This window comes from Xiphophorus couchianus, chromosome 7 (genome assembly GCF_001444195.1).
Source record: "Xiphophorus couchianus chromosome 7, X_couchianus-1.0, whole genome shotgun sequence".
Taxonomy (NCBI): Eukaryota; Metazoa; Chordata; class Actinopteri; order Cyprinodontiformes; family Poeciliidae; genus Xiphophorus; species Xiphophorus couchianus.
Window position 1 is genome coordinate 36,974,923 of NC_040234.1, and position 15,626 is coordinate 36,990,548.

Sequence of the window (15,626 nt, forward strand, 5' to 3'; positions counted from 1 at the left end):
GAGTAGACATCGGCAAGGTGTCAAACAAATGTTGATCCTGCTAACCGGGGGAAGGTCTTTTGACAATGTTGACGCCCCAGCCTCTGCTCTCAAACAGCAGGGCGTCTTTGTGATTGGTATTGGAACAAGGACCTCTGACAGTAGAGAGCTGCAGAAGTTATCATATGAGCCTACTTATGCGCTATCAGTCTCTGAATTCACCGACCTCCCTAGTGTCCAAGCACAACTCTCCTCTGTCATGAGCACAGCGCTAGCAAGGGTTACACCTTTGCCACCAACGGTGACGGGTAAGAAAGTGATACATATAACATGACAAGGTTTTGAAAGATGTTGTTTGAAGTCAGTTCATGTATAAATTTCCCAGGCTAGGTCAAAAATCTACAAACTGAAATACAACAGTTTCACTAGCACTGATACAATAACTCTGATGTTTGGAGATCAGCTTTTATAATCTGACTTGCATAGGGGCAGAATTTGCTACTTCAACCTGAAATTGTCTTATGTTCCCTAGTGGTGAGACAGCAGCCAGCAGGAAGGGATGTGGTGTTCTTGCTGGATGGATCTGACGGCACTAGAACTGGCTTCCCAGCAATGCGAGACTTTGTCCAAAGGGTAGTAGAGACACTCAGTGTAGATGACAACAAAGACCGTGTCTCAGTGGTTCAGTACAGCAGGGATCCAGCTGTCCAGTTCTATTTGAACACGTACGCGACAAAAGGAGAGATCCTTGATGCTGTCAGGGGCTTGAGGCACAAAGGCGGAAGACCCCTCAATACGGGAGCAGCTCTCCAGTACTTGAGGGATAACGTTTTCACTTCCTCTGCTGGAAGCAGGCGGCCGGAAGGAGTTCCCCAGGTCCTAGTATTGCTGAGTGGCGGAAAATCATTCGACATTGTTGACGCACCAGCCGCTGCCCTCAAACAGATGGGCGTCTTGATCTTTGCAATTGGAAGTAGAGGCTCTGACAGCAGAGAATTACAGAAAGTATCCCACGATCCCAATTATGCTCTGTCTGTGTCCGAATTCACTGACCTTCCCAGTGTCCAACAGCAGCTTCAGGCCTCTGTGGAAGCTGTGGTTGTTGACGTCACCCCTGAGTCACCTACTGTACTCGGTAGGTTTTCAAGCATGCTCCTCTGAAGGTGACCTAAGCAGTTGCCTGTCTTAATTCTAAACACAAGTAGGATAAGAAATTGTTGGATACATGCTTAGTTTCTAGTTTGCCTGCTGTGATGATCTATGCCATGTTTAGCTTCTGTAAGAAGTGAGAGACCTTAAGACATATTGTCATTTCAAAACAGTCCTCTAGTAGACAGGGAACCCGGGAGGCATCTTTGATCAAAGGTTTTGACTCTTTTGCCTTCCCTTCTTTTCTCAGTTGACACTGCCAAAAAGGATATTGTATTCCTCCTCGATGGTTCTGACGGCACAAGGAATGGCTTCCCTGCCATGCGGGATTTTGTCGAAAAAGTGGTGGAAAAGCTCAATGTGGGAGAAAACAAAGACCGTGTTTCTGTGGTCCAATTCAGCAGAGAAGCTGAAGTCCATTTCTATCTAAACACGTACAATACAAAAGAGGATACTGTGGATGCAATCAGAGGGCTTAGACACAGAGGAGGAAGACCCCTAAACACCGGGGCAGCCCTCCAATATGTCAGGGACAATGTCTTTACAGCCTCCTCGGGGAGTAGACATCGGCAAGGTGTCAAACAAATGTTGATCCTGCTAACCGGGGGAAGGTCTTTTGACAATGTTGACGCCCCAGCCTCTGCTCTCAAACAGCAGGGCGTCTTTGTGATTGGTATTGGAACAAGGACCTCTGACAGTAGAGAGCTGCAGAAGTTATCATATGAGCCTACTTATGCGCTATCAGTCTCTGAATTCACCGACCTCCCTAGTGTCCAAGCACAACTCTCCTCTGTCATGAGCACAGCGCTAGCAAGGGTTACACCTTTGCCACCAACGGTGACGGGTAAGAAAGTGATACATATAACATGACAAGGTTTTGAAAGATGTTGTTTGAAGTCAGTTCATGTATAAATTTCCCAGGCTAGGTCAAAAATCCACGTTAGATGCACTAGCAGTATGAGATTAACCTTTGTCATTGAGAATCATTCCTCTTAATGTGGTCATTTATACATTAAGAGTAATGAAAACTAACACAGTTATTAACACCTTTTTGACTATACAGTGTATCCTACAAAGCAAACTAAATTCCTTTTGCAAAAAGGAATTAAGACACCCTCTAATTGCACGTGCAATTAGTGGGTGTCTTAATTTGACCAAACCACGGTGCTGTGTGCTTAGTCCGGGTCTTTTTACACTGTTCACCCACGACTGTGAAGCCATCCACTCCTCTAACATGGTTCTAAAGTTTGCAGATGACACCACTGCAGTGGGTCCAATAAACAATGATGAGACCCTCTGTACAGAGAGGACGTCCAGAAGCTGTCCCACTGGTGTTGAGTAAACAACCTGGTGCTCAATACCAGCAAGACCAAGTAGGTCGTAGTGGAAGCGGTCCAGGAGGACAGCGCACCCACCTTTTAGTATACAAGGGGAAGTGGGGGAATGTGTAGACAACATCAAATTCCTGGCATCCACATCACCTCTGACCTGGTCGCTGAACACTTCTTTTCTGATGAGGACATCCAGCAGAAACTCTTCTTCCTCAGGAAATTGAAAAGTGCTGGACTCCCAGCTTAGTTGCTAAAAAACTTACACAGGGCTGTGACTTAGAACATCCTCTGCCTCAGCATGAGCACTGTGTGGTACAGCGACTGCACAATCTAGGACAAAAAGAACTTGGCCCAGGTGGTGAAAACTGCCCAGTGGACTGTGGGGAGTTAGTTACCAAGTCTGGATCTAGTACTGGCAGACTGCAAAGGAAGGCCAGTTGTATTGCTGCTGATCCAACCCACCCAGCACACAAACTGTTTGTACTGCTGTCGTCTGGGAAACGGTACAGATACATAAAATGCACAACCACGTGGCTAAAAACAGCTTTTCCCCAAGAGCTGAGAAATCTATCTGTCCATTTCCACATTCTCTGCCCCCTGCAGACACACCCTCAGCCTTTTGTTGCATCCTAAGGACAGTTTAAGACTGTATTTATCACTGAGGGTACCATTCCAATTTCATTATGATCTAAAAACATAATGATAAATAAAAATATTACGTCTTATGTCTTTGAAGGTTTGATTCAGCAGTTGAGTGGTTCAGTTGCCTCATACAGTAACAAGTCGTCTTCCAGATTTTTTCAAAGGTTCCACTGGACTTTCTTGATATCCTCACTTCAGACTGACGGCATCAAAAATATCATCATAATCTCTTTTTATCCATCAGTCTTTAAGTAATAATTTTCATAAGATTTAATTAATATTCAACAAGTCAAACAGAAAATCCACATGATGCCATCACAAATTAAGCAGCTGAATACATGTATTTTTTCTTCAAACTAAAACCACTGATTGTGGTCAGAGTAACTACATAAAACAATTAAATAAAATAATTGCACTTCAATTATGAACATAGACATGAATTGTGTGTAATCAAATGTGTTAGGGTGTTGATGTTGATGAGATGCAAAAGTATGATGTGATCCTTACAAGCATCACAACATCATTAGAACATTTTTCTAGTCAGAAGTTGGGCAGTGGAAGGAATCCAAGCAGAACGCACTCCCTCACCAGATGCACTCTAAAGTGCTTTGTTCATAACTGACTCAGATGGGATTTTATAAATTTAGGTACATCCATGATGTACTTTGTGCTTGCAGTTAAAATGTTTGGGTATGGGGACCAAGGGGTTGTGTGTGAATTCATCAGTATAACAGGTGGCCTTCATTTTTTTTCTGTCATTGTTTACAATAACCACTCAGAGACGAAAAGCATTCCATTAAGGCGGCTCCTTCTCAGATGAAACTTTTTATTATTCACTGACTTAAAAAGGCAAAGCTGGGGTAATTTTAAAGCCTCTGGGTTCAGCAGGAATTAGTTTGATTCCTGCCCAGTGTGGAGGTGGCAGCCTCCTCAGTCTACACACAGCCAGGGCTGTGGTAGAACAGGTCAGGCTCTGTAGTGCAAAAAGGCCTATCGAGTAATATCTCAATGAGGTCCACAGCATTGAAATCAAATCATTTTGATCACTCGCTTAAGATCACTTTGAATTTCGACTAATGCACTGTCATTTTGTTTTTCTTACAGCGGAATCACAAGGCCCAAGAAAAGACGTCGTCTTCCTTATTGATGGATCTGATGGTGTTGGGCGAGAATTTGCTATCATCCAAGAGTTCATCCGCAGAGTGGTCGAGAGCCTCAACGTGGGTGAAAACAAGATCCGAATTGGTGTGGTCCAATATGGTGACTCTGCCAAGGCTGACATGCATCTCAATACCTATACAACAAAAGAAGGAGTCCTAAACGGCATCAGAGAAATGAGACAGATTGGAGGAAGACAACGGAACCTTGGCCAAGCATTGCAGTTTCTCAGTCAGAACGTTATGATACCAGCACGAGGTAGCAGGAAGCAAGAAGGTGTGCCACAGTTTGCTATCGTTGTGTCCAGTAGGCCCTCAACAGATGATATCACTCGTCAAGCCTCTTCCCTCAAGCAATCTGGAGTCATCTCATTCAGCATTGGCACAAGGGAGATCAACCCCACAGAACTAAAAGTAGTGTCATATGTCCCAAATTTCTCCTTTACTGTTGATGACCTCCCCGGCTTGTACATAGTCCAAGAAAATCTCATCAACACAATAACAGAGTTATCAGACGAGGATATTGCAAAGTTGAGACCTCAATTCCCAATATATGAAGGTAAATAGTCTTTATTTCCTTTCTCTTTAAATCTCTAGGTTTTTTTAGCTCTGAAGGATGCTGTGCTAAAAGCTTACTTACTACTTACCAGGATTGCAACAAGCTTTAGTGCTGAAACATCAGACTGTTGGGCCATTTCTAAAGGTGAACTTCCTGGTCCTGTGTAATCTGAAAGCGTTTCCTGTTCTTAACCGGGAAACATGTAACACATCCACAGCTAGAACAGCTGCAGATGATTTGGTGTTTACTTTAGGGGGAGTGCTGATAATAATTTATGAATACATAGTTTTCCACCCTTTATGTTGAGTGCTGGCAATGCTTTAAAAGTATATCTATAGTACCTTCCAAGTTAAAGATATGTTTCAAGCATTGCAACAGCAGAAAAGTGACTGATGATCAAAACATGTAAAGTAACACAAAGATAAAAATATTAAATACATAAAACAGAAGAATAATATACTGCATAGAAAGAGCAATATTACAACATGAAATACTGTGCAATTATTAAAATTAATAAACTGATCCAAAGGAATGTGAATCTGAGTAGAAAGAATACTTTTTAGAAAAGTATGTAAATGAAAGGGTCAAACACAAATCGTTATTTTTTCATTCATTCAGAGTATTTCTAGTAAATACTGCATTCACTTTGACAAGTAACCAATCACAACCCGTAGATCAAAACGCAGCACCAAGCTGCAGTCATTATTATCACAACAGGTGGATTTAAGAGAACAAAAGAAAACTTTATACAATACTTTAGTTTCGTCCTCTAGGAATATTTAGTTGAGCATACAAATACTTAATAATCACTGTTTGTTTTAAGTAATTTTTTAAAAATTTATATTTACTTATATCTGACCAGCATTAGATATATTAAGATATAATTTAAGATGACATATCAGTTTTAAAATCCACTCAATCTGGATGTAAACTGAAGTGCAAAAGCTTATGCTATATATTTGAATTGTATTTCATTGTGTTTGCCTTTTTAAGACTCTCTATAGTTGTTTCTTTTAAGTATTGTCAATAATGTCTTCCAAAAGAACAAAATAATTATATAGTCAAATGTTCGAATTTCCTATTAACATTTTGTAAGACAACAACACAGTGGGCCACTGGAGGGGGAATCCTGATTTTAAGGTACAGAAATCTGAAAACATAGAAACAACTTTGGTTCCTGCAATGATCAAAACAAAATAGTTTAACGTGTTTCAATCATTTGGTCAACACAAGTACAAATACTTTAAAGGTCTTGTTGGTCTCCTTCTGTATATGATTGTCATAGATTAGGGTTTCTACATGCCCCATGTTTTTAATCCTACATCCCAGTAAAGGAGCATTAATCATAGCGTTTTATTTTGCTTGTATCTTAACAGAATTCACACCACCAGCAGCAACAGGAGATAAGAGGGATGTTGTCTTTCTGATTGATGGCTCTTCTGCAACACGGAGTGAGTTCCCATCCGTCCGTGACATGATAAGACGAGTTGTGGAGCAGCTGGATGTAGGACTGGACAGGGTCAGAGTCTCAGTTGTACAGTACAGCGACGATCCGAAGCCAGAATTCCTCCTCAACGAACACTCCACCAAAGCCGAAGTCCGGCAGGCTGTGATGAAACTCAGAAGCAGCGGTGGAAATCGCCTCAACACGGGCCGGGCTCTTGAATGGGTCTCCAGGAACATCTACCAGAGATCTGCAGGAAGCCGCATCGAGGAAGGCGTGCCTCAGTTCCTCATTCTGGTCACAGGCGGCAGGTCTTCAGATGATGTGTCCACACAAGCCAACCAGTTAAAGAGAAATCAGGTTGCACCCCTTGCCATTGGTTCAAGAAACGCAGATCTAAATGAGCTGAGACAGATTTCCTTAAAGCCAGAGCTTGTGTACTCTGTTGACACTTTTCAACAACTTCCAAGAGTGGAACCACAACTCATTAATTCAGTCCAAACAATATCCACCACTGACATTATCAGAAGTTATATTCCAACAGTCGATATAGGTAAGAAATGTTATTTTTTACTTTACGGTTAGTGGTAACCTGCTGGAATTCATGTTTTGTCACATTTTTGTTTACTTTGCAGCCACCCTAGATCTTGGGAAAAAGGACATCATCTTCCTCATTGATGGCTCGGACACCACAGGTCCCAATGGGATTGCCCATATTCGAGACTTTATCGTCAGCATTGTCCAACAGCTAGATGTGCAGCCTGATAAAGTTCGTGTTGCTGTTGTCCAGTACGCAGACAGAGCTAAAACCGAGTTCTCACTCAATACCCACAACAACAAGCAGGCTGTGCTGTCTGCTGTCAAACGCCTTCGTCAAATGGGCGGACGCTCCTCTCAGCTGGCCAACGCCATTGATCATGTCTTAGAGAACGAGGTCAAACCATTGGCTGGCGTTCGTCTGTCTGACGCCTCCCAGCATCTTGTGGTTCTCACAGGAGGACCGTCCTCCCAACCGGTTTCTATCTCTGGACCGCTGCTGAAGAACAAGCGGGTGAACTGCATTGGTGTTGGGACTGGCAACGCTGACAGATCTCAGCTAAGTCAAATTGCCACGTCGTCAGAAGATGTTGTTACAGTGCCTACATTCCCCAACTTACCGACAGCAAAAGACAAGGTTATTTCCAGACTGAGAGGCTCCACAGGGACTGCTTTCCCCACATATGTTTATCCAAGTAAGTAAGATAACTTCACGTGTGCACCTGGCTATGGGGTAGATTCATTAGAGGGAAAAATGGAACCACAAATATGGCCTAAAAACAAAAAGAAAACATCAACAAAAGTAGATAATAGCCAAGTGTACAAAAGTATTTTGGAAGCTACTACAACTTCAAAAAAGTAAAATGAGTCAAATGCACTGCACTTATTCATAAAAATGTAGATTATTTTTTTCTGCACAGATGCTGAGATAGGATAGTCTTTAAATAATTAACATTATTCTAAATAGATTATTTATTACACTCTCTCTTTATAAATGATCTTAGGGTAATCCAGATTATTTACATAGCTCTAATTCACAACAAATGTCATCTAAAAAAAAACACAATTCTTTCCTATCACACAGAATTTAAGCCAATATAATCAGACAGAAATAAATTCAGTGACGCAGTTTAATTTGATCCACAACACATTTAAGAGCCAATTGGTCAAACTGGATCAAGTCTCTGAGTTTCCAACAATTAGAATAAAAGGCTGGAAAAGAAAATAAATAAAACCATAAAAAGGAAAAATCTTTTCAGGCACTGGAGATTTAAGGGTTGATATGTGAGCACAAGAACCGTTCAGATGTTTTACAGCGATGCATTCTGGGTAAAGTGTTTCTCATCATGACCATCATGTTTGAATCTCCGTCCAGAATTACTACCCTAATTTCTGGTGAAGATGTTTACTGGCAGCATTAATCTGATTTCTGTATCATTTAGTTTTGACTAAATAATCTTTGTTCATCTAAAATACAGACATGATTACATTTTAGCACAACAAAATACATTTTATTATTTCTTGGTAATGAAATAGCTTATTATTTAAATATTTTACCATTTCTGAGTAGATTTTTATCTTTTGTTATTCTGGGCATTTCTAGTTTTTATGTAGTCAAAAGTGAGATTCAGCTAAAAAACTAAATTAAACTTATACTGAACTGTAGCAAAACATAAGTATAAATAATATCTACTGCTTTGTGGTTTGAGTCAAAACTGACAGAAATTTAAACAACAAAGATTTGGATACATTCCCTGTTTTGCCTCATGTCCATTCTGACTCTTTGCTACGTGTTTATTTCCTTTTAGCGGAAGATCTGCCACAACCCAAAAAGGCTGACATAGTATTCCTAATGGATGGATCCATCAACCTGGGCCAGAGCAACTTCAACAACGTCAGGGACTTCATCATGAATCTTATTGATCTGTTCTACAACGAGAGAGACAACCTACGAATCGGCCTTGCGCAGTATGCCACAGATGTGAGCGACGCCTTTTTCCTCAACACCTACAGCAACAGGGACAACGTCATCGAAGCTATCGGCAAGATAGAATACAAAGGCGGACGCAGAATCATGACAGGCGACGCCATTCGCCACGTGCAAGACGTCCATTTTAGCAAGCAGAGAGGCAGTAGGAAAGATGAAGGTACTCCTCAGATCCTCATGCTTGTCACAGGAGGTCGCTCACAGGATGACGGGAAGACGGCCGCGCTGGGCCTGAAGAACAAAGGTGTAAGGATCTTCGCTGTTGGAGTGGGCGACATTCAGGATGAGCTGGAAAACCTTGCGAGTCAGTCGTCTACTGTGGCCCGAGCACAGACCTTCCAGGAGCTGTCAGAGCTCAATGAACAAATCCTGGAGGCTTTGGACGATGAAGTGAAGGAGACATATTGCATTGAAACACCACAAGCAGCCAAACGTAAGAGGAAATTCTTCTGGCCTTCATAACTAACTACCATAGAGCTGCTAAACCTAAAATTTGCTTTTCAGATTAGAATTTCAAAGTTTTTGATAAGAAAATATCTAAAATGCAAAAATGGTGTTTTACAGCTTGCAATGTCGAGGTGTTAGTTGGCTTTGATGTGTCTGGCCAGAACATCTTCAGCACGCAAAGTAACCTTCAGAGCAAGATGAACACCATTCTGCAGAGAATTTCCAAAATGGCCCCCATCAGTTGCTCCGGAGGGCAGAACCCCTCCATCCAGGTGGGCCTGCTGGCCTTGGACTCTGCCTCCAAGCCGGTCCAAATCGACTTCAAGGACAACCCTGATGAGCTGTTTGAGGCCTTCAGAGGCCTGCGGAGTCAGGGCCCCTTCATCCTGAATACTCAGACCATCCAAGCCTACATGAACCGGTTCCGAGTCAGACAAGCCGACACCATCAAGGTTGGTTCCTCAAACACTTGGAAACGACTTGCAGAGCTATTGGAAAATCATAAACTGATCATTGTTTCCACCTTGAACCTAAAGGTCATCATTCATCTGACGGACGGTCTTGATGCTCCATACGCTGAAATGAAGAGACGAGTTGAGGAGCTACATCGGTCGGGTACGGAGATCTCACAGGAGAAAGAGTCTGATTACCGTCCAGCTGTTTTTTTTAACAGGATGTTTCTGTACAACCTCAATCAGGAGTCAACAGTTTCATTCTGGTTGGGCTGGAGCGGGTGGAGCAGTTTGAAGAGGCTTTGCTGTTGGAATTTGGCCGCGGCTTTAGGTACACAAGGCCCTTAAAACTCAACGTCATGGACCTGGACTATGAACTTATGGAGGAACTGGTGTGTACAGATAAAACCCAACCAAAGTCTTTTCTGGAGGTTAAATGTCCTTAGAAAGTTCTTGAAAAAATATTTTTCTTTTCCTCCTTAGAGCAACATCGCAGAGAGGGAGTGCTGTGGCGTTCCATGCAAATGTACTGGGAACCGAGGAGACCGAGGGGGCGTGGGCCTGCCTGGGATTAAGGTACCTCAACTGGACAACGGTATATTTCTGCAACCCTGGGTTAGCTTCTTAAGGGAAAACTAATACATTCATTGCTCTGCTGCAGGGCAGTCCGGGATTACCAGGAAGCCCGGGACATCCTGGTGATGAGGGTGGACCAGTGAGTCCAAATGTCTTTTTACATCAGCCACATTTCACATCTTTAATGTTTGTGTATTGAGCTTCCATTTCTTATAATCCCAGGGAGAAAGAGGTCCTCCTGGTGTTAACGGTACTCAGGGCTTCCAGGGATGTCCTGGACAGAGAGGTGTCAAGGTAATTTGAATTATTTTTTCACCTTTCAGCTGAATAAAGGAATAAGTTTTAATTAAATTACAACAACAGTGAATCAAAGCTACATATTTTCTTTCCAGGGATCTCGTGGGTTCTCAGGAGAAAAGGTGAGGGTAATATTCCTAAGTAATAAAAAACATGTGATACAATATCTACAGCTGTCTAAGCATCTAATTCTGCTTTAGGGTGAATTAGGAGAACTTGGACTTGATGGCATCAATGGAGAAGAAGTATGTTTTTTCTGATATAGTGAATCAGTTGCATCATGTTGTGTTTTCAGTTCTCTGTTGTTTTCTCCCAATGCTTGGCTTAATGGTGCGTTTAACATCTTTACAGGGGAAAAGTGGAGTTGCTGGACCTCCAGGTGACAGAGGAAACCCTGGCAGGAGAGTAAGAAACGTCACACAGTTTTATTTATTTCCTCTGATGTATTTAAAAAATGAATGAAAAAACAAAAACATTGTGTTTGTTTATTTTTAGGGTGCTAAAGGAGCCAAAGGACAAGCAGGCGACATAGGACAAATGGGAATCAGAGGAGACCCTGTGCGTATTATAACATTTATCCTGAGCTTTGTTTGCATAACTCCTGTAGCCTCACAGCTAGAAGGTGCTGAAACCTTCTCATGTCCTCACCGTGTGTGTAAGGTACTCTAGCATCCTCCCACAGTCCAAAAGACACAGATGTCAGGTGAATTTTTCATTTCTAACAACCCAACTACAGCCATGTTTCCATCAACTTTTCTTTATCCACATTTTGAGGAATCGCATAAGAAAAGGTTGGAGACGGCAAAACTCAAAAAAACTTCATCAGTCTTGTAAAGACGTTTTTGCTTCAGGTGGTTTTTGGCTTAACCCAACAAAAAAAACAATTGAAAGAGAAACGAAAGCACATTTACAGAATGAGGCAGTTTTCCTCCTGATGGTCCGGTCGACCCGGTTCTACTGGAACCAGAACATCTGCTCCACCTCCAGCTGCTGTGGTTCTCTGAGTCAAACCAACCTGTTCCCCTCCTGGCCTGTGGGGGCGCTGCACCGAGAACCACTGAAGACACTGAGAGCAACTTCCTGTTTCACCAGATGGAAACAAGATGGAGGCGTCAGATTTTAGTGTTGGAGGATTTCTCTTTAGTCTTTGGCTGAAGACCAGGAGCCATTTCTGCTGCTAGCGTTAGGCTAGCATGTTAGCTTTGGTTGTATTTACCCAGAATGCCCTGCGCTGTAGTCCATTTCCTGCTTTTAGAGCGGTCTCCGGTCCGCTTGGCGTTCACATTCAAACCGAATCCAGACCGAGGTTTGGAGGACCAGAGGTCAGAGGTCAGCTAGCATCCACACCTCACCAACTGAACTGGACTTTGACTAGGCAAGTGGACCAGAGTCGGGTTCAAGCGGACTGAACTGGGTTCTGACATAGTGAATACTTAGCTCACGTGACCCATCAGCTGTTTTCGAGGACGGCCTTCAATAGAATTGCATTTCTTTCTCTACATGTCCAGACAACACGAACCGTTGCCAACACTAGTTGACATGACAGAACAATTACATGTCCAACAGCAAGGGATTCCTGAAAACTCTCTCTCCATTGCCCTGCGATGTGCAGTTTCTGCCTCACTTCCTGTTTATTACATTCATTCGTAATGTCAACATCCCAACGAAATGGCGCTCTGCGTAGCCTGGCTGGTTCACTCCAAACCAGTAGATGAAACCACCACTCATTAGTAAAATTATCCCAACAGTTTTATGGAAACATGGCTGGTGGATGTTTAGGTGTTTGTCTTCTTCTGGTGATGGGACTTGTTGTTCACTGAACGCCGGACATTAGGATGGAAGGAAAATGTCTCTGCTTCTGTTCTTGGTTTCTTTTACAACTAAAAATAGAGTAATCATATTCCACTGATATTTTTATAAACATGCCTTTACTTAGGTTTCTTAACATTAAGTGGAAGTAAAACTGAGGTAATTGCGTCTCTGTTCATTAGGGGACAAGGGGGCGAGATGACAACAGTCCGGGACCTAAAGGAGAGCGCGGTGATATCGGACCGCCGGTACAGCCCCATCTTTTTCTGCTCTTTTGGTTTAATTTCGATGTATTATGGTGACAGGGATATCTGTTCCCAAATGACAGGGAGTTCCTGGTGAAGATGGGTTGAAAGGAACCCCTGGCGATCGTGGTAGACGGGTAAATGACTCATTAAACCACTTACAAAGTTTTCAGGTTTCTTGTGAACCTAGACTTGAATGTATCCTTTGCTTTGTAAGGGACTTGATGGCAGAAGAGGCCAGCCAGGACAACCTGTAAGTTCCTTTCTGAAGAATCGCATCCCAATATCTGAGTAACTCTCACAGTAACACACCACTGTGCTGCTCATCTAAAGGGAAACCGCGGGCTTCCTGGAGACAGAGGCCAGGCCGGGCAGCCTGGTATCGCAGGCTCAAGAGTGAGTTTAGTCGCTTTACTTCTATCAGATGAATACAAAAGATCTCCTAATTTTCTTGTTTTCATTGGATCCCAACAAATCCGAACAAAGTTTTGTGTGACTGTAGCTGACTTCATTCATTAGTCATTAGCTGATGAGATGAACGAACGATGTAAAGACGTGCCCTGTCCTCTCCCAGGGTGCAGCTGGACCAGTCGGTACACGAGGACCCAAAGGGGAAGATGGCAACCCAGGACCCAGAGTAAGCCAACCAAACTCAGCTCTTCTGTGTCTAGGGTCGTGTTGCTCACCTAACCCAAAATGTCCCGACGTTTCACCGTTCAGGGTCCTGGAGGTAATCCTGGCCCAAACGGAGAAAACGGAAGAAGAGGACCTCTAGGTCGCAAGGTACGGAGCGAATGTGACGAGTCTCAAGTTTCATTTTGAGACTGTTTGGACTACCAAGCTGCTTCACATGACTGGACACACAGAGACTGACTAAATCTGTGGAACCGAACCTTACAGCCCACAGAAACACTCCCCTCATGATTCATTACTTTGGCATTTTCTCAAAAAATACTCCTGTCCTCATTCCCTGTACTGGTTCTCACGCTTTCTTTGTAGGGAGAACCGGGAGAACCGGGACCCAAGGGTGTGATTGGACCGGTTGGCCCCCACGGAGAGCCTGTGAGGATAAAATCTTCTTAACCTCTCTGTCCCCACTTCTTTCACTGAAACATATTTATTACGAGCACATTTTAATTATTTTCTCTTTTCATGTTTTCAGTAGTTCAGAATATTTTATTGCATGACCTGTTAAAACTCGCAGCCGTGAATCATTCACGTTTCCATCTCCGGATCATGGAGCTTCTATAGAAACGTGGCGTTAGCGTTAGCTGCTACATGTTTAGCTTTGAGATGCTATTTTAGGCTAGCACAGCTTTGCTGAGAGGCTAACTGCTAGATCAGTTCAGAAGCAGAAATTAACCCCCGGTGGGTCGAGACGCTGCTTCGGCGTCCAATCGGAGTGTTTGCATCAGAAACACACGAATGAGTAAAAGATGCAAATAATTGTGTTAATATTTTTAATGCATTAAAATCCATGAAATTCATCCAAATTAATGTGTGAAAGTCTTAGCCATATATTATTGTGACCCTCATGTGACAGACATACACAGTAACTATGGTTATGATGCATATTTGTTTCCTGTGACAAATAGGAAAAATCTTTTTTCTCACTCTGTGCAAGTTAATATTTTCAAACATCTTCATCTTGAAATGTTGACGTGAATGTTAATACTGTGACTAAGAGATCATATTGTAAGGAATTTAACTCTTTAAAGATCAGTATGTTTACATAACTGTTTAAAAAAACACAGTTATTAAATATCAACAGAGACAGTTTGATCAAGCAGACAGGCAAACAATTTTTAAGGATAAAATATTTTCAATTACATCTTTTGTCGTTTTAAATTATGAAATTTCTTTTTTATAAATATCTAGTAAATATAAGGTATATTAATTTACATAAAGCTAAAGATGCTTGAAAATGAGCAAACGAGTCCACGAGGAAACCAGAAAGCCACGGCATCTCAAGGTCACAGCTTTTTGTTCCTATTTTCTATTCAGGGTCAAGATGGCAGAGATGGAATCGGTTCGAAGGGAGAAAAAGGAAGGAAGGCAAGTGATTGTTCAGGACACAACATGTCTGATGGTTCTGGTTCTGGTTAATTGATTTTATGTGTTTACTGTTTGACTACTCACTGCTTCATGAAGACGTGAATTTAATTATTTCATACCATCTGCTCTTCTTTAAAGGGTGATGATGGTTTCCCAGGATTCCCTGGACTCAAGGTCAGGCGAGGTCACGTTTCCAGGTCACACTCTGGATTGTCTGCAGAATGTTTGATGAGTTTGATGGTTTCAGGGTGCAGCCGGAGACCCTGGACCCCGCGGAGGACCCGGACCCAGAGGGAACCGTGGACAAAGAGTACGTTCACATTCGTTCTCTGTTTCACACTAATAGATCTTTGCAGCAGTGGAAGGAAATCACCTTGCATGCATCCTGACTTCATGCCGACTCTTTCCAGGGTGTCTCTGGGGATGTTGGATCACCTGGACAGAAGGGAGAAGTTGGATATTCTGGACCTTATGTGAGCATTTTAAACCCCTAAACTTCCCAAAAATCAAATCACATCATCCAAATGTCAAATTTTACAGTATTGCCATCACATAGGACCAGTTGGATGCTTTAGGGCGTTTCCCCTCACACTGCTTGATGCCCATCGATGATTTATATTCCAAGTGATTTGGATGCTAAAGCAAAGAGGAAATTTAGAGAAAGTTCAGGAATAGCTGGCTCAATCCTAATCGATATCATCACAATATTCAGCAAGAGTAGCATAAATAGATATGTTATATGTGGCCACAAACAGGGCAGCCTCAGCACAGTACGCTGACCTTTGACCTGGAATTTGAATGTGGCACAGTCTTTATCTCAAAGTGAACTATTGTTAACTTCAAACATCATTTCAGGATGTGTTGGCATGAATTAATAAAAATATTTAAATCAGAGGCAGCTTCAATCATAAAGCAAAGGAGCAGCCAGTAACATGATTAGCATCTCCAGTGGCTCAGGCT

The 15,626-nt window shown here is 42.4% G+C and overlaps 1 protein-coding gene across 4 annotated transcripts in view; it reads left to right on the forward strand.

Moving 5' to 3' along the window:
- The first annotated feature begins 6 nt into the window (after positions 1-6).
- col6a3 (collagen, type VI, alpha 3) overlaps positions 7-15,626 on the forward strand; it is a 30,139-nt gene continuing 14,519 nt past the window's right edge. For 3 of the 4 annotated variants that reach the window (XM_028023269.1, XM_028023271.1, XM_028023272.1), the window contains exons 1-28: positions 7-287; positions 512-1,114; positions 1,379-1,972; positions 4,206-4,817; positions 6,194-6,814; positions 6,897-7,493; positions 8,607-9,218; positions 9,350-9,684; positions 9,769-9,847; positions 9,931-10,076; positions 10,168-10,260; positions 10,346-10,399; positions 10,483-10,554; positions 10,653-10,679; positions 10,758-10,802; positions 10,909-10,962; positions 11,053-11,115; positions 12,549-12,614; positions 12,695-12,748; positions 12,829-12,864; positions 12,945-13,007; positions 13,186-13,248; positions 13,332-13,394; positions 13,611-13,673; positions 14,616-14,666; positions 14,805-14,840; positions 14,914-14,976; positions 15,077-15,139. In XM_028023269.1, the coding sequence (XP_027879070.1) occupies positions 29-287; positions 512-1,114; positions 1,379-1,972; positions 4,206-4,817; positions 6,194-6,814; positions 6,897-7,493; positions 8,607-9,218; positions 9,350-9,684; positions 9,769-9,847; positions 9,931-10,076; positions 10,168-10,260; positions 10,346-10,399; positions 10,483-10,554; positions 10,653-10,679; positions 10,758-10,802; positions 10,909-10,962; positions 11,053-11,115; positions 12,549-12,614; positions 12,695-12,748; positions 12,829-12,864; positions 12,945-13,007; positions 13,186-13,248; positions 13,332-13,394; positions 13,611-13,673; positions 14,616-14,666; positions 14,805-14,840; positions 14,914-14,976; positions 15,077-15,139 (5,487 nt within the window). In that variant the 5' untranslated portion in view covers positions 7-28. The remainder of the gene's footprint in view (positions 288-511; positions 1,115-1,378; positions 1,973-4,205; positions 4,818-6,193; positions 6,815-6,896; positions 7,494-8,606; positions 9,219-9,349; positions 9,685-9,768; positions 9,848-9,930; positions 10,077-10,167; positions 10,261-10,345; positions 10,400-10,482; positions 10,555-10,652; positions 10,680-10,757; positions 10,803-10,908; positions 10,963-11,052; positions 11,116-12,548; positions 12,615-12,694; positions 12,749-12,828; positions 12,865-12,944; positions 13,008-13,185; positions 13,249-13,331; positions 13,395-13,610; positions 13,674-14,615; positions 14,667-14,804; positions 14,841-14,913; positions 14,977-15,076; positions 15,140-15,626) is intronic. The other variant, XM_028023273.1, reaches the window with a different exon arrangement.